Genomic DNA, 25,742 nt, shown 5'->3' with positions numbered 1-25,742 from the left:
ATAAATGAGACATTACTGTCTGAGCAGCAGATCTGCAACTCTTTCTTTAGCCAGCGTGATGAACTGCTGTGTCATGCTGCCTTTGTTCGGTGTGTTGGGGGGAGAACTAAAGATGGGTGGCTCCAGTCTGCTAAACGGGCAGAAAATGACCTAATGGAAAAGTATTACATTTGAATGGGGAGGGTTCTAAAGACAAATTAATTAATGCCTTGACTTGTTAAAGGGCCTCCATAAAACATCTCACAGACGCCCCCTGGAGTCTTCATCAGTAGGTCTTTGCCAGCCGACCTCAGCACAATGGGTGCCAGGACTTTTTCTTACGCTGCAAAAACACTGAGATCCTCACTTCCTCCTCACATCCGCAAACTGGAACCATCCCCTAAACTAGCTTACTGTATGTAGCCGCAACGTCAGCATCTCATTTCTGAGCTCTGCTTTGTAGCTTATTGTATATGTTATTACTGATGTTATGTGATGCAAGGTAACCTTCAATGACATGAATTTAAACGGATTTATAGTTATTAACTGTAACTTCCTTTTGCCAGTAGGTGGCGCTATGACTGATTGAAAATTGGCAGGTGTTTTCAGGCCAGAACTCATATCAAACGTGTGACTTTGTCAGGGATTTAAAAAATATTTCATTTTTATAAACAAAAACATCATGCTTATAATGCTGTAAAATCAAAAAAAAAAATACTGATTAATCGTGGTGTTTAAAATGTTGTCTTATTTAGATTTGTGGTACAAAACAGAAAAATACACAATGTGTACATAAATCAACAACAGGAACAAAGGAAACTGGGCATCAACTAAAAAAGCACATTCAGCAGAATGCTAACATTGTTCTGCAAAGTTTTCTACCATGGGCAGTTACTTTGCAAGGCCTCATAATTATCAGTTGAAATTGTGGGAGATCTCTCCAGGAAAAGCATCCCAGTGTTGGATGGTCCATCCGCTGAACAGCAGCCGAATTTAAGGAAAGCGAGTTGTTATTCCCAGTTTCTCTGATGACTAAATAACAAACTTGTTCCGGATGATCTCTCCACCCTCCACCTCCACCTGCTCGTAAAGCCACTTCCTGTCGCAACGGCACTCGACCCCGCACTTGCGAGAGTTGCACACGTTGCAAGGGTAAAAGCAGCCCATACAGTCCACATCCAGGCAGTCACACATGTCTTTATTGTTGGAGAGTAGTCGGCCTTTGTTGTCGTACACTTTGTTCTTGGCTCCAATAGACTGTCTGTAGGCACAAGCGGAAAAACTGACATTAGCAATACGTTTCATTGAAGCATTTTTCCTCTCTGGTGTTTGCTCCTTAATTACCGTTTCATATTTGTTTTATGTCTTGGAGTAAAACATTACGATAGTGGAATATAAATGTACATTTTGCATTATAAAACTCAGTGGGCATCCACGTAGTCTGAAAATGACCATTCATTTTGAGAAACATTTACTGAGTGGTGAAACCCATGGGACAGCTTTACAGCTCTATTTTCACATCTAAATTCATATTTTCTAAATCTCATTTTCCTGTCCAGGGTCTAAGAAAAAATGTACCTGTTGAACATTTCTACAGCATTGATACAATCAGATTGGGATGTTGTTGTTTTTCTTAGAAGGTACTTCAACAGTTAACTACTTATTCCCTTCATATAGGCATAATTAGTTACTAGAACTCTATTTTGTTTTCTTCCTTCAAGACAATGGAAGACATCTATAAAGTTGAACTCAACAGATCTTTTGAACATCCTCCCTAATGCGCCCCCTGCGGTGAGCTCTGGTACTAATCAAACAAGCAGGGAAACCGGACGACTATAAGTAGAAACAACAAAGTCAGACAAATAAGTAATGATACTGCCTGGTCCTTTAACCGGCTTTAGGAACGTTATTTATTTGACAGATTGTTTCTAAAACAACAGCTAAATACTAAATGATATTCTAACAAAAACATCTGACTGTTTTCGTGGTTTTCGTGGTCGTGGACAGAGTAATAAATTATGTGGTCGAGGTGATTCCATTTTATATTTTGCTCACTTTTCTGTTCAGCTGGGTTGTATCCCATCCTCTCAATCAAAGCTGAATACAGCTACGCTTTCCTCATGTAACACACGTTTACTCTTTCACATTAGATACTCAAGATTTTCTCAGGTGGACAATTTTTCCTGCCATTAAAAACTTAAAAATCTATGCTCAAATATCTCAACTAAACAAAAACTGCCTAGTTTTGTTATCAGAGAACACAAATGAATCACAAAATATGTTACAACCCCAAATAATCTGAGATATGTCACCAGTAGCTGTTTTTAATTTGGCTCAGCAACCATTCCCACACAAAGCAAACTAGCGCCTGAAAGGAACGGCATCAGGTTCATCTGTGATGGGCTACATTCTGCAAAGCACACTTATTCACTTCTCTGAATAGTAGAGATAAACAGATGAAAACTCTAAAGAAAAACTTCTATGACAGAATTCAGTAGGGCAGTGCTTCTCAAAGCGTGGTCCGCTCACGGACCACCCGTGAGCGCCCCCTAGTGGTCCGTGAGTATATTGTTAACATTTCACATTTGAAATAAATAAATAAATGTAAGTTTTTCGCACTCTCGCGGGAATATCTCCGCAATGGAGCGAGCTTAAGTTTCACTTTCGATTGCATGATATAGCCCAGATAAACACCTTCATCACACATGTTGCCACTTGTTTGTACAATTTTCAGGCGATTTGTAAAAAACGATGTGTTTTTGGATATTTGTGGAGTTAGGTGGTCCTCGAGTGTTTTTTTATTGGTTAAGTGGTCCTTGGTATGAAAAAGTTTGAGAAACACTGCAGTAGAGCAACAGGGAGAATACAGAAACACCCACACCGTTTCTCACCTGTCAGACGGCTGTTTCCCTCCACGGCCTCCTCGTCCACCCTGTGACAAAATACATGTATACATGTTAAGCCAACTATTTTAATTCATGCATTTGCTTAAATTAACTTAAGGAAAAAAAACATTAAAACAATTATCTTAAGAAAACAGTAGGGGTGTAACGGTATCCGTATTCGTCCTGTCACGGTTCGGCACATGCAGTCACACGGCGAATACGCCTTTTTTTTTTACGAGTGGGAAAAAAGTCTGTCCTTCAGGGCAGCATCCACTACACTATTTATAATCCAGGGGGCGGTATTGCGCCTAAAAGCTGTTTGCCAGCCGCCCTTAAACAACAAATGAAGAACAAGAAGAAACACAACAACAAAACAAACTAAATACAAGAAGAAGAAAAGTTAGTATGGCGATTTCAGATAACACACAGGAGCTAGAACCCACCTGCTTATTTTAAATCAGCTGTGTGGGAACATTTCGGGTTCCCTGTGGACTACAATAACGATGAAGTGTGCGAGTGGTGGATCCGACGAGGACGGTGTGTCGGCGCTGCATCCAGTGCAAGTCCTCTGATGATGCTTGACGGCCTGTCTTCCACGCAGGACCCAGTACTGGCGCCTAGTCTCAGCAAAGACCCTGTCGGGCCCTGGATGGAGCAACCGCTCGTCCATGTCCTTAATGAGGAGTTTTGTGACTACATGACTGGGATCGAGAACAATGGGGTGAATTTCCATATCACAGGAAGTCTCCAGGTGGCGAAATCTTCCACCGATGCGGATCAGACCCATTGCAGGATCAATCTCCGGTGAAAGCATACTGAGCTTACTGCCAGGTTTGACTTAAGACACTCAATCTCCTCTTTGAAGCATTCTGCTTGGCTGCGCAGCAACAGGAGGCTTTCAGCGTCACGCAGGTCAGACTGAGGCAAGGAAAGGTCAGTTGCCGCCCCGTGAAGTAACTGCTTGGTGGCCTCGACCAAGTCTGTCTATGTGTCAAACTGTGACATCTGGTGTTGGAGGTACTGAACTGGTTTGTGTTAGGCCGCAGAAGGTAGCTCGTTTGTGCTCGTCAGTATCTTCGGGCTCTGTGGGGGCAGGAAGCGACGGCCATTGGTCAGACAGGCCACGTAGGAATATTGGACCTTGAATCCACCGATTTGGTGCCGCCAGCTCAGCTACTGTCTTGCCACGGGTGAGGTCATCGGCTGGATTATTGGTTGTGTCAACATACCGCCAGGTGTGCTCGGCTGTCAATTCCTGGATCTCAGATACCCTGGTTCCCACGGAGACTTTGAACCTACATGACTCTGACGTCAGTCAAGTCAGGACTGTGGTGGAATCAGTCCAAAGATAGGTCTGGGTGATGTTTAAGGTGAGATCTCGATGGAGGAGAGAGGATAGCTGAGCTCCTGTCAACGTTGCACAGAGTTCCAACCTTGGCATCGACTGCTGGCGCTTCGGGGCTACCCTAGACCTTGCCATGACAAATGACACATGTACTTTGTCAACAACCTTCGTTGCGAGGTAAGCTACACCATATGCCTGTTCGGAGGCGTCACAGAAGACGTGCAGAGTATAGTCGGGGGCTTCAGTTGCAGCCTCCAGTGGCGTGTAGGTTCGTGGCAGGGTGATGTCCGCCAGCCTGGGGAGTTCCCTCTCCCAGCTGGACCAAGCCTGAACAATATCAAGAGGAAGGTTTGGGTGGTCCCAGCTCCTCTTCTTCACCCACAACTTCTGAACAAGCACTTTGGCCCTCGTAGTGTAAGGAATAATGGCTCCGAGAAGGTCATATTGCCGGGCAAGCACCTTATATATGTGGCGCATACCTTAGTGTGTCACCCACGATCACATTACATTACATTGCATTTAGCTGACGCTTTTATCCAAAGCGACTTACAATAAGTACATTCGACCAGGAAGACACAACCTTGAAGAAAACAGAATCATATAAGTACATCAGGTTTCATAGAGCCAAGTATTTCAAGTGCTACTCAACTGGCTTCACCCTCTCAGTGCGGGTTTCCAGGATACTCACGGCTTCCTGGTCCTATCGGGACCGTACTACTAGCCTTTCACTCTTGAACGGGAGTACATCAAGCTGCCAGAGACGTTCAACATGTTGGTAGAGGTCATCTGCTGCTGGCTTGACAGATGTGAAGTAGCATGAAGTCATCTGAGATGTTAGCCCATCTGGACCCTGAAGTGCCCAGCCGAGTGCTGTATTTATGGCTGTGGGTCCACCTTTGGGGCCGACCCTGACTGGCTCCGTTGCTGTGATCAAGTGGGTGCAATCAGAGCCAATTAGCAGTAACGGCTGAACTTCACTAAAGTTCTTCAGTGGAAGCCCCTTCAGGTGGCGATAACGCTTCTGGAGTGCGGTCACAGGGTAGGACTGCTCTGATAAGGCTATCTGACCTGCTGTAAAGGCACTCGTACTGAGGTGCTGCTTAAGAGGCTGTGTCAGAGAGCCCACATGAAAGTCAACAGACTCACCAGTGAGGCTGGCCACATCTTGGCGGATGGTCTGCAGAAAGAGAGACTCAGCTTCCCCTTTGAGTCCCAGGTGTTGAACTGCAGCTGGCAGTATCATCGTTCGTTCAGCCCCATCGTCCAGGATCGCGTAGGTGTCAAGGGACTTGTGCCCATGGCCGATGATGACTGGCACCACCTTGAGGTAGACCTTCCCTCCTTGCTTGGAGTTGGAGAGCACAGCACGATTCTTTGGCGCGATGATGTAGACGCGTGGACTTGGCTTAGTAACACAATGAAGAACTCTGAGGTGTATTTCCTGGCACTCACTGCATGCTTTCTTTAAGTTACAAGCTTCTTGCCGGTGGTTGGTGCGACCGCAGTTACGACAACGTTTGCTGTCTACTATCCATTTTTCAACCTTCTCCTGAAAGCACTGGATGATGTTTGAACACTGCGACAGGTAATGCTCATCACTCTTACAGAAGAGACACATCCTCTTGAATTTCTGCTGCTTAGCCTCTGGCCGAGTCGTCTCTGAAGGATGACGGTTATCAGCTTCAGACTTGTCAGAGCCATGGTAAACTGAGATCTGATGGTTGCGAGGCATTGGTGCAGGAAATTCATTGTCTCTTTTAGGGGGATGTATACCTTCACTCCGATGGCGTTGTGCCATCCTTTCAGATAGTCGTTGAGCTTCGGCCTCCCCCCTTAGCCAGTTGGAGAGGTCGCGGAGGTTGTACGGGTTTAGGCTGTTTGTGTTCAGGCAACCTTGAACCTGTAGATGCTCCACGAAGCTGTCCCTTGAATGGTTAGGGAGCTTGCTAAGGAGCCGATCGACATGGCCAGTCGACATCACTTCCATCCTGTTGGGTCCCTCCAGCGACGTCAGCATACCTACTAATAGGTCAGCCCTTAGCGCGAAGCTCTGGAATGCTTTGGTATCTCCAGCTTTGAGGTCAGGAGAGTTCAGTATAGTTGCGATCTCGCTTTGTACAAGCTGGTGTGGCTGTCCATATTGCCGCTGTAAGGCCTGCATGGCGGCCGTGTAAGGCTGGGCGTAATGCCTGCAGGACTGGGCTATTAACTGGGCCTCATCCAGAACTAGTTGTTCCATGAGATCACGGTACTTGTAATGTTCAGACAGTTCAGTGTGGTCACTGAGTAAGTGGTCCAGCACCATCTTAAGGTCAGTAAATTCTCTCGCTGTCACGCACCAATTTAGGCAGTTTAGGTACTGGGACTGGCTGTCTAGGAGGCAGGGGAGCACTTGACCCGTACAGTGACTGCTGTGGTTGAACGTAATACTGGACTGGCAGGGCTGGTACAGGCTGCTGCATTAATGGACCAGGGGTGGAAGGCACTAGTTGATAGGCTGGCTGAGCCGATGGGCCAGGCTGCAGTTGGTACGCCGATTTTAGATGACCCTGCTGGTACTGCGGCGGCTAGTACTGCGGCTGCTGGTACTGCGGCTGTTGGTACGCATACTGTGCCGGAAGGACAGGCAGAGACTGATACGCTGTCTGCTGGGGGACATCAGACTGTGTATAAGGTAAAGGTGCTACAGACCAGTTGTGTGGCACGTAGGAAGATTGCTGAGGCATAACCACTGGATGTTGGACCACTGGCTGTTGTGTAGCTGGTAGCTGGTGAGCCGGGTACAGCGCTGGTGGGTACTGTGGTTGATATGGTGGTTGGACAGGTGCAGCCGGAACATATTGGTTTGCTGCGGATGTCGTCGTCTGATATGGGATTTGTGTTGCCGCCTGCATGCTGTCATACATGGTTGCCACAGGAGGAGGTACAGGCTGGTATGGCTGGTGAGCAGGCTGGTACCCTGTAGTTGTCAGCAGTTGTTGGCCAACGTGACCGGCTGCCTGCATCCCTTGGACGATAGGTGACGACATGACGTGCTTCTAGCCAGAAGTGCTGTTGTCTTAGAAACAGCTCCCAACATCCTTGCAGATGTGACTGTTGGTGGTAGAGATTGAGTCAATATACTTCTCTCCTGATTCTGACTCGGCATGAAGGCTGGGAGGGCTTGAGACTGGAATGTCGCTGTAGTCGTGCACAGCAATGTTGTCGTTGGCAGCTTATCCTGATGATTGGTGGATAACGGCTGCTGCTGTAAGGTGCGGTTATCTGCTTGTGAGTCCAACCAGTGTGAGTGGGTTGGAGGTGGATGTGATGAGAGGGGGCCAGATCCGTTCTCACTAAGGCTGTATTCTGTGGTAAGCTGACCTTATAGCCTTGCAGGTGTGTTGGAAGCTGTCGCTGTCTTCCTCCATGAGCTCCAATCGTAGCTGTTGCTGTTTTCTGTAGATCCATGGCGCTGTCGTGGGTGAAGCTTTCCGGCTCGAAGGACCAATATTGGGGAATATTATGTTGTGCGATGTTTGCACCCAAGCGGCTTCATCCAGAAACCGCACTCCGGTTAGAGAGTTCACACGGAGACAAGGAATACAGTCTTTGGACTTTAATTAGCTTGAATGCTTCTTACAACAGCTATAGCAGTATTGAATCATGAATGTAGAATGATTGCATCATTTATTCTTCACTAACGCACATGGTAAACAAACCGCTCGAGGACCCGCAGCTGCCCACTCCAGCTGTCCCCAAATGTGCCCGACCAAAAAACACAAACGATACAACGCAGACTAAAGAAAACAAGGGGAATTTACAATAACTATATTATAGTAAGAAATATATAAGGATAAGTATTTTTAAGAAACAATTTAGAATTAAAAAAGGATACTAGAGAGTCAAGTATTCACACCTAATTTAAATGTAACTATACAGAGAACACCTTAAAAGCTAAAAAAATAATAAAACACTTATGACAATATATGGCAAACTACAGTGAATTCAATTTTTAAGTGGAGGGCTGTATGCAAAAATGTGCAGAATGCAGTCAGAGAGCCGAGCCTGAACATGGCTCACAGTAGTTAGGGGAAAATAACAAGAAGTTGTTCACGTGATGTGCATTAATGTCATGCATGTTTTTGGGTGTATAAAAAGTCAGTGTCAGTGTGGGTCCTGGGCCTTGTTGATTAGGCGGGTTTCAGAGGGGAAGAAACTGTCCAGGTGGCGAGAGGTTTTGGTCCTGATGGAGTGCAGCCTCCTGCCAGAGGGTAATTAATACTAATATGATACCTTAAAGGTTGAACTACACACAATGTACCCTCAGTGCAGGCACAGTAAGAGACAACTCACCCTCATTCCTCCTCTCCGGTCTCTGCGTTGACTGACGGCGTCTCTCGCTCTGTCTTTGTCTGCTTGTGTCGCCGTTTGATTCACAACATTTGCCTCCTTTGGTACCACCCCTCTTTTACGAAGTTCAATCTGGGGAGTATTGGGATTATCTAGTCACTTTATATAAAATAAAACAGGATGAATTCAAACCAACTGCTACTGAATAACAGTCTCTACCACACCTTTGAGTCCTGCCCCTGGCTGAATATGGTGGGCACGGCGTCCTCCCTCAGGAACTGTTTTCCGTTGTAGTCCCTGAAGCAGTCGGCCCTGAAGTGCTCAGAGCAGAGGCAGGTGTTGGCTGTCGGGGTGAAGTTTTTCATCCCCAGGCTGTGCACCCATTTGCTGGCGAGTTGAGGTTTGCTTAGCGGGAACCTGATCCGCAGGAGAGAGAGAGAGGCGAAGATTTCTAATGAGGATGCATGACTTTAACCATCAACACTTTTAAGATAATATGATACAGCCTGAGGGTAAACTGTAGATAAAAGAGGTCAACATCTCCTTAGATGATATACATTTTTCTTGCAACTAGACATGCTTTTACAGTTACATGAGCATATCTAAATGGGTAATCTTAACACCTGGACAAACTGCTGCCCAGATATGTAAATCATGTTCTCATTGACAGTATGATGTGAGGGGTGTTGCTCTATATAATTGATACAGTGTATAAAGTAGCATCATGAGAAAATAATCAAGTAAAGTATAAGGAACTCGTGTTTTCCTGAAGTACAATACTTGAGGAAATGCAGGGTTACATTACACCATTGGGAGCCAGTTAAAGATAATTAATATACGTAAATGAACACAGCAATGAACCGAGCTACAACAGGTCATGTTTAGTATGTATAGGCTAAAGTCTGAGGCAGCATGGTATACATATGGTATCAATACGCAAATTGAAACCGAATGTTATAGTTGAAAGCTTATAGTTGAACTATTTTCAGTGACAGTCAGTGATGTAAAAGCAGATGTATTAATGTCGGTTTCTTTACTGTGCCTTTCCTAAATGGCAGTTGATAGATCAGTTATCCTAAAACTTCTCCTCAGTCCGAGCGGTGAAAACTCACCTGTAAAATCTGATCTCCGACCCTTTGACAAACCTATTGTTGCACCCTATCGCTGCACATATTACGGGCATTGTGTCGTTTCTGTTGCAGATACAGTGATTTTGCAGAATGAACAACAGCCACAGGCGACTTATTTGCTATAGGTTCTTCTTCGGCGAAGATAAAGATGTAGATCCACTTCAACTTCCTGTTCTTCCTCCAAAGACTCTGCCCTCTAGCGGCAGCGCAGATTTTCATCTTCACTGTCACCATCAACAGCAGATCATTTACTGGCTGAAATAATACATAATGCATTGTTGGCCCGATATATCTCTTTCTGCCTTAATATTGACCATGTCTGATAGAATGTCCAGTCTTAAATCTAGTTTTAGCATCTAATATTGCAGGACATAGTAGCATTTTTTTTAATTACAGACATTGGGCTGGTGAAAAGTATTGTAGTATTTTTTGTCTCTGGGTCTCTGGACATAATAAGACTTTATGCTAGTCTTCTGGAAAAACTGTTCCCTATTGTTGAACTTTGACAGAATAAACTATTCAAAGAGGCCAAATTTGAGGGACCCATCAGTAATGTTGTGCCCACTCAACATGTATCTGACCATGGCCATCAAGAACCAGTATCTTATTATGGCAGTTATTTGTAATGTTTAATGTCACAATCCTATTTTACTTTTGAACACAACATTTATTTTACCAAAACATCACAACTTGTTTGGGGGAGCTTGCTGGTACTTTACAAATGTCCACTGACAGTGGTGGAAGAAGTATTCAGATGTATAACTTAAGTAAAAGTAGCAAGACTACAGTGCACAAATACCTTCTCACTAGACTTTAAGTATTTCACTACTAGCATAAACATAACACTTAAGGGTGAATGTTATGAAAAGTTCCTTTCTTAAGTGCTTGTTGATTATTAATGTTACTGTCTGGAGTGTTTATCAACCAAGAAAATGGTAAAAAAGAACAACATGATTCAACAAGCCATTCATGGGTTATACCCAAACTATAAACCATCAAATACATACTACTGCTACCCTACTATTTAGTATGCAACAACAATATCTAGCGTATTTAATTCAATACATATAATATATATATTATTGTTGATGCATATAATGTTTTGGATCAATTTATTATGTAGGCTGGTAAAGAGGGTGGTGAACTTTATTCGAATGACTTTATATATTTCTGGATATCTGTATCCTTATCCAAATCAAAGCTCCTAAATACATAGTGGTGTACAATATTCCCTCCAAAATGTACGGGACTAGAATTATAAAGTAGCATAACATGGAAATACTCTGGAAAACTATTTAAAATACAGTAGGGTAAAGGTAGCCTACTTAATTACATTCCACCGCTGGATGCTGCCCGTCAGCCTGCACTCTGGGCAGTAGAGCCCTCTCTCAGCCTGATGAAATCTGTTTCCTGCTGCGCCAGCCGAGCCACCCAGAGCCGCTGAATCACATGATATAACTACGCTGCTAGCGAGCTAACATGTTAGCTTTGGTTGTCAGAGCCGCTGTCAACAGACCCAAAAGGACGGAGTAGCAAACAAAGAAGAGGGTGCAAACTCATGAAGTCTCTGGCAAGTCAACCAACGTTGTCCCTTTGTCATGTTTGTGGTATCCTTGATGTGAAGTTAGCTAAGCTGGCTAAATTGAACTTGTTAAAAGGGAGTTGCTTCCGAGCGCGGGGGTGTAAGCTAACCTAAACGATATTGGCCTTGTTGAGATTGACTCTGAAGCTAATCTCACCTAAACATCCGGTTCTGTATGTTTTTACTAGCAACATTTGAAGGCCAGCGAGTTAGCTAGTGATATATTCAAATGTTTTTTTATGTTAGTTCATGTTGACGCTGAACCTGCAGTTAGCTACAATGATGTGTCTGTCAGTTAACTGTGTGCCTAACTAAGGTTAACCTGGCTAATGTTAGCAGTGAGTGTAGTAAACTTCAAACTACTGGCAAGTATCGTCATTCTCAACACAGAAGTATCGAAATGATCTGTTTACATAACATGATTGCGAAATAAACGTCCACTTTAACACTAACCACCGACGCTAGTGTTACCTACAAGTTAGCCAATTTAGCTTTATACAGGCTGCCAGACTGTGTTTGGTTTTGTATATTTCCTTAATATTTGTGGATGCAATGCAGTGTGCACGTGCCAAAACAAGATTTGAACTGAGAGCCCATATGTATCCCTGTTTCCACTTGTTGTCTGTTAAGCCCTCTGTGTGGGCGTTTGAGTCACAGACATCTGTTGCACCTGTTGTCAGTGCAGTCGGACGTGCTTCTTTGCATTGGTAATAGATTTTGATCTCACTTTATTCCCAACACAGCTCCACCCAGTGTTAATCTTTCCATAGGTCTGTCAGAAGAAGTGAAAACATATGGGTGGGTCTGCAAGGCCTTCAATCACTGGATGTACTTCTTCTTGCATCTGTGTGTTTGTGGGAACATTGATTTAATATGGAGCCTGGGACTCTCGAAAGCACTGACTCTGCTTTCACACCAAGATGTTGCTGAGTAAGGATGTCCATTTTTATATCTTTTGAGGCGTTAACATCCGTTGGTACTCCTGAGACTTTTAGAAAGCAACATTTCCCACTCAGTCATGCTGACTATGTTTTATAAAAACATTTTTTTATGACTGGTAGTCACTTGCATTATGAGCACTACTTTCTCACAATCAATCTGTAACACGCCTATGTGGTTACTTACGGTGACCTTAACAAAAACATAGTTCCTTTTTTCATTAGACTTTACATTTTCCAGCGCATATTTTGAAATAGCATTTTTTTGTACCAACCAGGAATCAATATTAATCACAGAAATCGAAAAGAAACCAGATACTAAGTCATTATTATAAGTAGTATCTTAAGTATTGTCAATTTGTTGATGATAAATGTATAGGTTGTTTCAGCACTGGTCCTGGCTCTACAAAATGAGTTGTAAAATATTGATTAATCAATTAGTCAATTGGCCTTTTGTAACATGCTGTACAAGAAGGCTATACACAGCCAGTGATGAGGCTGTGAGTTATAACATGAAGATGAAAAACCTTACATTTGTTTTAAGCATTTGAATTTATTCTGTACTTTATTGATTTTGGTGGCGAGTTCATTTCATTTCCAGCATTCTATGAAAACATGCTCATGGACAAAGGTGACTGATAAGATGCAGAGGACATTGGACTTGAGCAGAGATCATTGTGGGAAGGACATGAGTAGAAATGTTTTACAACCAAAGAATGTGAATCCACCCAATAAAACTTGATGCCTTTGATTACCACACCTATTTTTTAAATCTAGATTTTTGCTCAGATGTTTTATCCACATTGATTTGTGGATGTGATCATTACACCTCAATCCAGCTAAATGTTTTTTTGTGAGGCTTTGAGTGTTAGCAGCCTTTATAGTTTGTCATTTGAGGCAGTCGACCACATTAATGGCTATGTTTTGAAAGAATAGATGGGCTCATCCTTAGGTGTCTGTGTTGTGAGGCTGTTTGAGTAAAATGGGCTGTTTTTCAATCTCAAAGAAGAATAAGGAAGGAATGCCACAGCCCTGTGGGGATTTAAGAGCTATTCAAATGACCAATAGTAACCTCTTGTGTTGCCTCTTTCACCCTCCTCCCTCTCTCCCTCTCTCTGTTTTCCCTCCTGTCTCCCATTGGGCATTGTAGAAAGGGACTTCTTTCCTACTCATTCTCGTCAAGGTATTGAGTCATTGAACTTCGTCAAATCAGTCACAGAGGTTTGGCATCCTCGAGGCTCATCGGGAAAGTCCTGCATCGGCGCCGGCAAACTGACAGAGTGGACACACATGGGCAGGATGGATTTATACCAGAAGTAAGACGTCAGCTTCAGAGGTAAGTGCAACATTGTGCCTGTTGCAGAGTCACTGCTGCAAATCAGTTTGAGCTAATTGAGGCTTTAAATCCAAATGTTCTCCTTCAGTTTTTTATTATTATTTAGGCATCACCTTGAGATAGCAAGAATGCTTTGTAGTAGATGGGTTTTTCCGTGGAAAATATAGACTTGTATTAAAAGAATCCTAGTAGATATTTCTGCTAATTGCATATATTTTAAAAGCAAACATACGGTGTTATTAGTTGTACTTGACCTCGTTTGTTGTCAAATGAGCAAATATAGAGGAGAACCAAGTCATTTAAAAAGAAAGAAAGGTGCCAAAACCAACTCGAACTGTTGTAGCTTTTATCTTGAACTGCTGCAACAATAACTGCTTTAATGGTTATATACCATGTCTTTTAAAAGCTTATCACTAGTGCTTTGAAAATGATTGCCGTCTCTGCTGTCATCGTTTCTTCATGGGTTCTGTTTTCATTATGGATACTAGACGGTCATATTTAATCACAGTTGGTCTTTCTTTTGTTTTTATCTGTCTAGTGTTGAGCTTGACCTTCATGGTTGTTGTTGTTGTTGTTGTTGTTGTTGTTGTGACTCTTGAATTGTTTCATTGGAGACTATGTTTTAATACTTTTATTAAGTACTTTTATTATGTTGCATGGCCTGTACGTTTTGCAAATCAGTACAGTACCAGGCTGTCTTCTTCTATGGTTTCCACAGTAGGTAGAGCAGCTGCCATATTGAAGTTGTTAATAATTGGAGGGATATTGGGTAATTATATCCCTTCACAAACAGTTGCATCATATAAATGTTTTCTGGATGCCCCTTTTAGATATAAAACAAATGGGACTAGCAGTCCATTATGCAATATAGCTAAAGATTAACTAGTGTGTCTAGCAAACAAGATTTATATTGTGCATTTGTAAGTTATTAAAGAGGGTACATTTTTAATGGAATGATAAATAATCCTATAGAACAATCCTACTACCCTGAACTAACGTGTAGTCTGTCGGCTCTCCATTTTGGTATGCAAAAAAAGGTGTCTGGAGAAAGCTCTTTGTTATCGACAGTATTAACATAGACGGCCTGAAATCTTTTTGTTTGGGGTCGGGAAATGGACATCCTGTCGGTTTTGTCTGTCCATTCTTATTTAAAATAGTGTTTTTAATACCTCGATTATAAACAGATTTATTTTGTTTATAGTACAAATGTGATTTCCAACAGAGGAAGCACAACCATTTTTATTTTCAAAATAAATAGCAGAAAGCCTATATTTTTGAAACGGGGTTTCCTCTTTGCAGGCTGGTTAAAAATAGCCAAAAATAAAGAACATGTGTGTCTGCTGAATCCGTTTCCTGAAAAGCGCCCCGATGAGGCACATGACAAACTTTCACTTCTGCTTTTACAGCCAGTAAAAGCCATGTTTATAGACAGGTGCTCAGTTGTTCTCTCTAAGAACTGCGTTGTGGTGTGTATATTATATTATATTTTCCTGCAATTGGTATTATTATTTTCACAAAATGTCAGTTTTGAATGTTTACACAGCTTATACTCACTTGGACTGTCAGCAGGTATACATTCATTCCCTGTTCATCACACTTTATTTCATGTCTAGTTTGTGTTGCCTGTGAGTATCATTCATGTTTTTTTACTTGCACAGGTACACGTTGGTTTCGTAATGACAAGCGGCTGTGCAGAAGATGTCCACGCTGTCTGTGACTGATATTCCAGATGTTGGTCGTGGTAAGAGAAAGCACTTCTGTATTAGTCCAAAGAGTGAGATAAACAATGACAGGTTCTCTTCTCTCAGTAAAGGTTTAAATTGTACTATGCCACAAAGCTTATTCTTGTTCTAGAAGTTGCTATCCAGCCAGTGTATTTTTGTACACTGGCTTATTATGTTTTCCACCTAAAATGAACATCTTGATTATAATTAAATCACATTTCTGTGTCCATGTGTGGCAGGACTGCTTTGATTTCCACAGCCTCTCACAAAAGAGTGATTTCAACAGAAACCACAAATTATAAAAATCTTGGTCTTTATCCCATGAGCTTTGTGTTATGACATGTGTTTGAGTTGTTTATTTTGGACACCTGTCACAATCGAGATCAAGTAATGCCAAACAAGGTCTCGATTGATAGCACTAGTTGGCTTGTGCTTTTTTTCAACGTGTGTGTGTGTGTGTGTGTCCTCTGTCAGATGAGAGTAAGGTGTTTGACGGGGCCTCTGAGCTGCAGCTGGACTGCATGGTTGAGGAAGGCAGTGGAAGCACCGCAATGAAGCACGGCGGCCTGCTGTCACTGGCTGACCTCTCCAGGCCAGATGACTTCCCCGCCCCCCCACACAACGGCTCATCCCTGACCGACATAAGCAGCCCTCTGCCGGTGGAGCTGAGCGACATCAAGTTGGACCCTGGATCTGCAGGGGACACACCCGCCAGCTTAGGTCAGAGAGAAGAGTTACTCTTGTTAACAGCTGCTGCAAACAACTGAAATGTTTAAAGGAAAGTGAAAACCACAACTATGTAGCATATATTGACGAAACTGAAATGCATATCCTTTTAAGAGGGAGTTGCGCGTGTGTAAAAACAGTGTGCACTTTCTGTTGTGTCACTGCCATTGAATGTATATCTGAGAGAGCCCAACATTACTGAATACATCACTTTTAAGAAAATACTTGGGAAGGCATTTTAAGTCCAATAGACTTTTATGATTTCCGCTTTTACTTTATTTGGGTCACACTGCAGTGACATTTTAAATATTTTATAGAAATATATTTTCAATGACATTTGTAGTCGACCCCTCTTAAAATAGTGCTACATTTAGACTTTAGTTTACATTCCTGTGTGTTTCTTCAGTTATTTGTGTGTGTGTGTACTGGTTTGTCAACTTCCACAGACTGGACCAACCAGTATTTCCTTTGACTTAATCTCTATAATGTCTTGCACATTTAATTGAACCCATTAAATGATTTTTGCTCGAGAATAACCTTTTTAATTTTCATGTAAATATACAAGTATATTATCTACTGCGATGATTTGAATAGGGATAGGATGCCTGGAACTATTTATCTTTTCTTGATTTAAATAACGGTAGAGGAGCAGACATTGCCTAACCTCCTGCACACATCAAAAAACCTCAGTACACAAGGTGCAGCCTCAGAAAAACTCACCTTCCTTTTCTTTTTTATAGATGGCCAGCCAGTGAAGAGGAAGAAGGGGCCTGCGCCGAAGATGCTGGGCAATGAGGTGTGCAGTGTCTGCGGGGACAAGGCCTCTGGCTTCCATTACAATGTACTGAGCTGTGAGGGCTGCAAGGGCTTCTTTCGACGCAGCGTCATCAAAAGCGCCCAGTACAACTGCAAGAACAACGGCCGCTGTGAAATGGACATGTACATGCGGCGCAAGTGCCAGCAGTGCCGTCTGCGCAAGTGTCGGGAGGCGGGCATGCTGGAGCAGTGTGAGTGTGAAGCAGATGTAGAGAGAGTTTAGATAAACCAACATTTGAGCTTGTGGGTCTTTTCAAATCATGAGAATACAATGGAACATCCTCTTTGACCTGTAGGCGTGCTCTCTGAGGAACAGATCCGACTGAAGAAGATGAAAAAGCAGCATGAGGATGTGACGGCTCACAGCTCCACAGTGGTCACCCCCACCCCTCCTCTGGAAACAGCTTCTCTGGACCCCCAGCAGCACGAGATGATCGAGAAGCTGGTGTCCATGCAGAAACAATGCAACAAGAGGTCTTTCCTGGAACGACCCAAAGTGACAGTAAGTGAACGCCTCACAGGATAGATCTGGGTTGACTGTTATATTAACCTTAATGACATTACGAGTATTTTATTAAACCGTTGTATCGCGGGCCCCTCGGTCTCCCCCTTTCAACACTGTACCTATCAGTAGGTACCCTTGGGCTCTGAGTTAGCAGCCTATGTACTGGGGCTCTGTCACCATGCAGAGGACCAGGATGTCAATCAATATGCCTCCTGTCATTTCTCTGTCTCCTTCTTTCAACTCATTCTCTTCAATAAATGAAAAGAAAAATGTATTTAAACAAAAACATTTAAACTTGTGAATTCTTTATAGCTACTTAAAGATTTCAGACAAATAAATCAAATATGAATACAATTGAACTGATGTGTGGTTTGCAGTAGTATCAGTTATTTGAGACAATAAAATAAACTTCCCTTAAAGCAGGGGTTCCCAACCCCCGGGCCGCGGAGGTGTTACTGCCGGACCGCAAACTAGCTGGGTATATCGTAATATTTGCAGAATTATAAATATATAAAAATATTTTATCATAATGTTTTTTTCAAAAAGTGTTTAATTTTCGCACCGTTACCAGTCATATCATTTCATCCAGTAGCCTAGTTAAACTTTCACCAGAAAACAGTTGAAAATGGCTTTTATGATGTTCCGAGGGATTCGGCGGCTCAGCCTAATGTCTCAGCCTCTCGTGCGCACGAGAAAGTTACCGGTGCGCCAAGTAGGAAGAGGAGCGCACAGGAGACAACCGTTTCATTGCAGACTGCTATGTTTATGTGGGGAAATGGCAGTGCATACATTATTTGAGATATATTTCAAACTCTGACTTCATTTTAAGGACATGTCGGCCAGGGGTGCAGAGCTATTTGTTTAAGCACCGGATTCGCAAAACAGGAGAGTAAACCAGTCTGCCTTGATTTATGAATTCATGTCCGGGACTCTCACAGTATCTGCTGCCCGCAGCTGTTTTATAGAAGGAAAACCTCCTTCACTTCATGAAATGGCTGCAGCATCAGGAGGCAGCGGGACGTATACTCTGCCTCTGAGAAGTAAATCACCAGCGGGTAAAGTTGTGCCTTTTTACGCACCGCCTTCGCTGTGTCTACCTTCATCAGAACAGCTAAGAGTGACTTCAGGCTGCTACGTGTTAACCACACACGCGCACACACACACACACACACACACACACACACACACACACACACACACACACACACACACACACACACACACACACACACACACACACACACACACACACACACACACACAACACACACACACACACACACACACACACACACACACACACACACACACACACACACACACACACACACACACACACACACACACACACACACCCTGGCGACCGGACATCTCCTTCATAATGCACCTTCTCCTCGTTTTCCCAGCATTCACTGGATTATCCGTAAATCATACTAACAAAACCAAAACGTTGATTTATCTGTTTTCCCGTTTTGGTTTAAAAACTGAATAACGTCGGTTGTTTGGTTTTTCTGTTTTTCCGAAAAACACCGGTTCTTTTTTTTTTTTTTTTCGTTGTTAATATGTTTTGGATGCATATTGTTCTAGTATTTGTTCAGGCTGTTACATACAGTACAATTAGTCCCTGTTGCTACCTGCTGGTGAGTAAATATTCAAATTGACAACCGGCCCGCGATTTTTATTTTATGTATCCTTGGCACAATACAGGTTGGGAACCCCTGCCTTAAAGGTTCAGTTTGTAGCTTCTATCAAAATAACCATCGTATTTCCTGTGACTGTACTGTCCCTCTGCTTCGTTCAGTGCTCCTCATGACATGTGAAAGATTCCACCACTAAAGAGAATTGAACAATCAGATTGATCACTGATGTTGGAATCAAACTGTCACACTAGACAGTGATGATCAATTATAAATAACGATTCAGTTACTGCATTGCCTACTGTATTTCTAACTTCCCTGATGTTTTCAGAAATATATTCAAGTGTTCTGTTTAGCTGTAAAATCTGAACATTTGCTCCAGCCAGAGGTTTTTGGATTTCAAAATTACAGTCATTACCTACAAAATAAATAAGGAGCTGCATGTAGGGTGGGTGTTTAATGTGGGAGGCCAGTATTCTGCTTCAGGAAAAAATATAGCTGCTTTAGAGGGAACTACTTTTCTGGTTGGCTGCTGATGTGTGTCGGTAGATTGCGAGTCACAACCATTGTATTCAATTGGTGGTAAAAGCAAACAAGATTGGATCATCTCTCAAGGTTTAACCTAAAACATGTTGTGTATGTTGCTGTCACGAAAACGTATCGGGGATTTTTTTAACTTTGTGCCTCATATATCTTGTTATGTGTGAACCCAACAGCCGTGGCCTGAGAGTCAGGACCCTCAAAACAGAGAGGTGCGTCAGCAGCGCTTCGCCCACTTCACTGAGCTCGCAATCATGTCCGTGCAGGAGATTGTGGATTTCGCTAAGCAGCTTCCTGGTTTCCTGGAGCTCACCAGGGAGGACCAGATTGCTCTGTTAAAGACGTCAACCATTGAGGTTTGTCATTATTCACCGTGCAGCATGCATCCTGTATCTGAAGCTTCCAGTTTGAAAGATTTGTTTCACTTCATACAAGGCATTATCACAGTACGTACAGTTGCAAGAAAAAGTATGTGAACCCTTTGGAATTACCTGGATTTCTGCATAAGTTGGTCATAAAATGTGTTCTGATCTTCATCTAAGTCACAACAATAGACAAACACAGTCTGCTTAAACTAATACCACACAAACAATTATATGTTTTCATGTTTTTATTGAACACACCATGTAAACATTCACAGTGCAGGGTGAAGGCTAAAGACTTCTTCAAGAGCTAATTGGAGTCAGGAGTCAGCCAACCTGGAGTCCAATCAATGAGACGAGATTGGAGGTGTTGGTTAAAGCTGCCCTGCCCTATAAAAAATACACACCAGTTTTGAATTAGCTATTCTTAAGAAGCATTGCCAGATGTGAGCCATGCCTCGCACACAAGAGCTCTCAGAAGACCTACGATTAAGAAGTGTTGACTTGCATAAAGCTGGAAAGGGTTACAAAAGTATCTCTGAAAGCCTTGATGTTCATCAGTCCACGGTAAGACAAGTTGTCTCTAAATGGAGAAAGTTCAGCACTGTTGCTACTCTCCCTAGGAGTGGCCGTCCTGTAAAGATGACTGCAAGAGCACAGCGCAGAATGCTCAATGAGGTGAAGAAAAATCCTAGACTGTCAGCTAGAGACTTAAAGAAATCTCTGTCACATGCTAACATCTCTGTTGACGAATCTACGATACGTAAAACACTGAACAAGAATGGAGTTCATGGGAGGAAACCACGGAGGAAGCCACTGCTGTCCAGAGAAAACATTGCTGCACGTTTGAAGTTTGAAAAGAGCACCTGGATGTTCCACAGCACTACTGGCAACATATTCTGTGGACAGATGAAACCAAAGCGGAGTTGTTTGGATTCTCCACACATAGCGTTGTGTGTTCCTTCCAAAGGGTTCACATAGTTTTTCTTGCAACTGCAATTGATGTTACACATGAAACTTGAAAACACTTATTTCAAATTGTGTGAACAGGGTTGCTTCCTGCATTATTTTCCAACGGTTGTGTATAACTTAAATCTCAGTTTTGCTGTATATCAATATTCCACTTACAAACATGTGTTTCCTCCTCAGATTATGCTGCTTGAGACTTCTCGTCGATACAACCCTACTATCGACAGCATCACGTTTCTGAAGGATTTCAGCTACAATAAGGAGGATTTTGCCAAAGCAGGTACCTATGCTTAAAATATTTGTATATTATGTATCTCTTAAGCTTATTACTGTATTTAATTAAACTGTCTTGTCTGGTGTTTCAACAAAGACATAATAAACACATACTTTAAGAGTTATTTTTGTTTCATGCCAATAATAGATTTTGCCCAAACTGGACAGCCAGCATCAGATATTGAATACAACATATGAAACACATGAATGTCAGGTTAGGCTTTGAGAATAGGGTATGTTTGATATGCCATTCATGTAGAAAAAGTTGTTCCTAACATTTCCTTCTTTAAAGTGTCTTTTTTGTCCCTCCCTCAACTCCCCTCCTCAGGACTTCAGTTTGAGTTCATCAATCCCATCTTTGAGTTCTCAAAAGGAATGAATGACCTGCAGCTGGACGAGGCCGAGTACGCCCTGCTGATCGCAATCAACATCTTTTCCGCAGGTGAGAACTCTTAAACTACAAAGCATGCATTGAATCCTCAAGGGGAAAGGCTTGTAAAACAGCTATTCATGTCATTTTCTATGTGAGAATGTGTCTGTTATAGTAGCTTTTTTCAGATGAACAGAGATAAACATGTTCCTATTTGTTTTGTTTAGATCGGCCAAATGTGCAGGATCATGGACTGGTGGAGAGGCTACAGCAACCCTACGTGGACGCACTGCGCTCTTACATCATGATAAAGAGACCAAATGTAAGTGCTGCTGTTTACGTAAACCCCCCCCCCCCCCCCTCCTGTGACCGACACGTCAGCATAACCTAACAATCATCATCACAACAACCACATTGGGTCATGGCTGGGGTTACATTGTTTTATTCAAACTGGAGGAGGGATGTTACAGGGTTTGGGTCATGTTTTCTTTCTAAATGCAGATACTGAATGTACGTAAATCTTTTTTCTTTAACATTAACTAAAAACAGAGCTGAACTTCTAAATTATAAGTAATTCCTGCTGACATTTTGTAGGGCAGGAAGTCTCCTCTCAGTTTTTAATTCTTGTTTAAATGGCTTCCTCAGGATCATCTGATGTTTCCGCGCATGCTGATGAAGTTGGTGAGCCTCCGTACACTAAGCAGCGTCCACTCGGAGCAGGTGTTCGCCCTCCGTCTCCAGGACAAGAAGCTTCCACCACTGCTTTCTGAAATTTGGGACGTCAATGAGTGACTGCAGACCGGATGTCACACTCTGTGAAGTCTTGAGACAGACGTTGCATCAAGCAGGAACACTGACTCCTTTCTGCCGCCATCTGGTCAGGGATTGGTTATGCAGTGAGATTTATTTTTCTGGTGTGGGAGGAGAGCATCATTGCCCTTTTGTTCGCAAACAGACTGATACAATGTTTTGTGTTCAAATGGAAAAACATGAACACCTAGTTGTCTTCGAGCCTTTTGTTCTTACTTTTGTGTAGATGCTGACATGATCATGGCGATATTGAATACCAGCATCGGGTTCTTTAGCCAGTTTTCTCTGATTTATTATTTGTCAATTTCTAGTGCAGTTTCTATACTCCCTCTAACAATTATAATCTGAGCAGGTCTTGGTGGTGGCTTCCTCCAAACATCAGGATTAAATCTGCACATTAAGGTTGAAATAGTTTTTTCTTGCAGTCGTGCAATAGGTGGAAATGGACACAGAGTGAAGCATGAGCATATGTACTGTTCACTTTATCGATGTTTTGAAGAGGTAGGCCACCTGGTTGGTATTGTGAATTGGCAAATAGTTTGTGTTAGGCTGTGTCCTTTTGGAGTAAGTGCAGAAATGTAAAGGTGGGTGTAGTTGCTCAGGTAAAGTAATGTGAAGTAGACCTCTGGGAATTAGAGGCGTCCTTAATTTCCATTAGATTACTTTAGTTTTCTTCAAAAGAGACCCTTTTGGTCATTTATAGATGTCCATTAACTTTCATGTAAATTGTATATTTATTTTCACAGTAAAAATGTATAGAGTGCACACATAGATTGTACAATCATAAACTAACGCACACGAATGCAGACTGTGCCCTCATTAACAAGAAATGGTGTTAAGTCAATCTTTTATCACACAGAGCACTGGTCTTTATTTAAGTATGTAAAGATTAAACATAGGTTAAAAAAGAAGTCCAGCTACCATCTCTGTGAACTGACTTCAAAATAAATGGAAATGAATACTGACTGAAGTTGTATAAATGAATTACATTTACAAAGATATGCCCCAATAATCACATTATGTCATTATATGAATTGAACTTTCATTTCATCACAAAGTTATTTTTATATTTTTGTTTTATCACTAACAAATTAAGGTGTGAAAAAAGAACAAGCAACGTTTGAGTAGTTTAAACGGAGCATAGAACATTTGGCAGCCCTTTCTTTTTGATAATATACGACACTGAGGGAAAAAATGTATAGCTGAAATAATATCCGGTCGAAATCTATCTCAATCTAAAGGTCACCATGCTCTGAGTATCTTCCTTAAAAACTACGCCACACCAACAGCTTTAACGCTCAGATTGTTTGGAAAGCCTCACTGAGAGAAAAATATACCAACACGTCTTTAAATGGGAAGCAGTGAACTACAGGAAATGAGTAGTAACATTTATAACTATTTATACTCATGCATTCTCCTAAGAAGTGTAAACTTGAAATGCATAACGGATGATAAAGAAATGTCAATGCAAATTCATAACTGTGAAGTTTATTTTCTCATGTTAATGTTTGGACGAGGGCTGAAAATGGGATATCATAACGCCACTGTAGATTGTTTTTGAAGTGACAATTTATTGACAGCCTGTGTAGCCATTTCCAGGTATCACCATTAGAGTTGTGATAGCAAACATCATAAACAATTTAATCTTTTCAAGGTGCCAGTTAAATTCGGACATTATACTTTATTGTATTGACTTGTTTGTTATTTTCAGGTACAATTTATTTTGGCTTTTAATTCATAAAACTGCATTTTATTAGCTAAAATGAAACGGTGATTCAAATACAAATGCACACAACTGACTTTACCACAGGCACAGTCAATAAATAATATGTAAATGAATATATTGATGTATAAAAATGGGCAAATCTAGTTATGATTTGGATAAGATAACAAGGGTTGTTTCTTTATCCCCCAATATGTCTATTGCTTATTTTTCTTGAAATTAACGACCTGTTGTGAAGCTCCAACAGCGACAAATTATGTTTCTTTTTCTTTAACTCAACATGCAGCAGACTTTAGGACACGTGTATGAAAGATCTCAACAAAGAAGAATACTGCAATACATGATTTAATTATTAATGCTAATAGCATAAAGGTGTCTGTTTGGTTTTGTGTGCTATTTGATTAATTCATGATGTATAAAATAGATTTTTGATAAAATGATCTGACTGCTAATTGGAGCAGTAGATCATCGCCTCTCCCTCTACTCTTAGTAAACCTGCAAAGTGCAGTGAGCTCCACCTATTGGTGGCTTGTTGAATGAACAAAAACAAGTGTGTTTTCCTTCCACATTCTTTATTGCAATAACAGTGATATGTTCTCCAACATGCAGAATCTTCACAGGAACAAACGTGTTTTCCTCCCTCTCCCTCAACAGTCGCATAGCAAAACACCAGGCTACTGCTGAGCATTTGTTTTTCTGCTACTGGAAGCCAGTGCAGCCCAGGTATACAACATGAGGAGCGTAAGCATCATTCCCATCGTGTATTGCATTGCTAATTCAAAGGTTGCCTGAATGTGTTTCCATCCAGCAGGAAAACAAAGCCAGAAGTGACCTGGCTTTTTCTGACCACGTATTGTATCAAGTCGTTTGACTTTCCCCTCAAAATTTGATTTAATTTTTATATTTGCTCTAAAAGTATTTGTTCAAATTGATTTTCTTACATCCTTCCAACCCTTTGGTATTAATGGTTTTCATTTGGCAGGACGATCAATATTAAAGAAGCCGATGAATGTGAGAGTGTGCAGCATTTAAACCCCAACAAGGATTTATTTATCTTAGTTTGGGTGATCCAAAGACATTAAAGGTGTGCTTTTAGTTTGCTGCTTGCAGGGTATCACTTGCCAAATGAATCAATTGAGTTTGGTTTGAAGTAGTCTCTGTAATACTTGGGGGAATTTTATACCATGCCCCAATTAAATCCATGCTCTACAGGTGGACTTTGATAAAACTGAAATTATTTTGTCATGGGGTGCTGATCAAACATGCAAAGATGCATTTGTTGAGCTATTTTAATCTGAGTTTTTTAGTGTACATTTTATGTTAACGCTGTTTAAATCAAGTTTAATTGTACTGTATATACTGTAATTTTTATTTCTGATCTCATTTAATTCCTGTCTTCAAAGAGTGATACTGTAAACATAGAAATGCAACCTATTTTAATACTTGTAACTCCTGAATACCTTCTGTTTTGTATGTACAGTATGAATTAAAGCTACGCTGTAGTGCTGATATGATTGGGATCAAAATGACTTGTTTGCTGGTCAGATTTTATGTGTTGTGGTTTATTTGCTAAAGCATGAAACAGATTCATAATGGTGACTTCCATTGACAACTGATGGAAGTGCGTTGGCTTTTGAAAAAACTTAAAAAAGAGAGCTTGCTGTAATATTTGTGATGTAACCTGTTTGTTAGGGTTTGCAATCTTTACATTTAAAGAAGAAGAGGTTTAAAGCAAACCAAATTGGCAATCATAAGTAACC

At 41.7% G+C, this 25,742-nt stretch overlaps 2 protein-coding genes across 3 annotated transcripts; one reads left to right on the top strand and one right to left on the bottom strand.

The window, feature by feature from the left end:
- Window positions 1-707: 707 nt before the first annotated feature.
- Window positions 708-9,833, bottom strand: arl14ep (ADP-ribosylation factor-like 14 effector protein). The gene is made up of 5 exons (XM_034103273.2): window positions 9,654-9,833; window positions 8,766-8,958; window positions 8,545-8,673; window positions 2,871-2,911; window positions 708-1,240 (listed from the first exon to the last, which is right to left on the bottom strand). The coding sequence occupies exons 1-5, from the start codon at window positions 9,722-9,724 to the stop codon at window positions 1,012-1,014; spliced, it is 663 nt and encodes a 220-aa protein (XP_033959164.1). The 5' UTR covers window positions 9,725-9,833; the 3' UTR covers window positions 708-1,011.
- Window positions 9,834-11,081: 1,248 nt separating this feature from the next.
- nr1h3 (nuclear receptor subfamily 1, group H, member 3) lies at window positions 11,082-25,508 on the top strand. 2 transcript variants are annotated; one of them, XM_034106664.2, is made up of 11 exons: window positions 11,082-11,241; window positions 13,342-13,527; window positions 15,186-15,268; window positions 15,726-15,971; window positions 16,718-16,984; window positions 17,090-17,295; window positions 19,652-19,831; window positions 20,987-21,086; window positions 21,408-21,521; window positions 21,677-21,771; window positions 22,095-25,508. In XM_034106664.2, exons 3-11 carry the CDS (start codon window positions 15,226-15,228, stop codon window positions 22,239-22,241), a joined length of 1,398 nt encoding a protein of 465 aa, XP_033962555.1. In that variant the 5' UTR covers window positions 11,082-11,241; window positions 13,342-13,527; window positions 15,186-15,225; the 3' UTR covers window positions 22,242-25,508. The 2 variants fall into 2 exon arrangements, with proteins under 2 accessions (XP_033962555.1, XP_033962557.1); XM_034106666.2 differs by lacking the exons at window positions 11,082-11,241; window positions 13,342-13,527 and adding an exon at window positions 14,964-15,096.
- The last annotated feature ends 234 nt before the right edge of the window (window positions 25,509-25,742 follow it).

This window comes from Pseudochaenichthys georgianus, chromosome 3, assembly GCF_902827115.2.
Source record: "Pseudochaenichthys georgianus chromosome 3, fPseGeo1.2, whole genome shotgun sequence".
In the NCBI taxonomy this organism is placed as follows: domain Eukaryota; kingdom Metazoa; phylum Chordata; class Actinopteri; order Perciformes; family Channichthyidae; genus Pseudochaenichthys; species Pseudochaenichthys georgianus.
Note: the sequence above shows the minus strand (reverse complement) of the source record. Positions and strands in the feature narration are given on the sequence as shown.

Coding starts and splice junctions, on each gene's coding strand:
- nr1h3 (XM_034106664.2), top strand. CDS start 15,226: ATGTCCACGCTGTCTGTGACTGATATTCCAGATGTTGGTCGTG. Junction 21,087..21,407: donor GGAGGATTTTGCCAAAGCAG/GTACCTATGCTT, acceptor TCCCCTCCTCAG/GACTTCAGTTTGAGTTCATC. Junction 21,522..21,676: donor AATCAACATCTTTTCCGCAG/GTGAGAACTCTT, acceptor TGTTTTGTTTAG/ATCGGCCAAATGTGCAGGAT.
- arl14ep (XM_034103273.2), bottom strand. CDS start 9,724: ATGCCCGTAATATGTGCAGCGATAGGGTGCAACAATAGGTTTGTCAAA. Junction 8,959..9,653: donor TCGGAGATCAGATTTTACAG/GTGAGTTTTCAC, acceptor CCTGCGGATCAG/GTTCCCGCTAAGCAAACCTC. Junction 2,912..8,544: donor ACCGGAGAGGAGGAATGAGG/GTGAGTTGTCTC, acceptor ATTTTGTCACAG/GGTGGACGAGGAGGCCGTGG.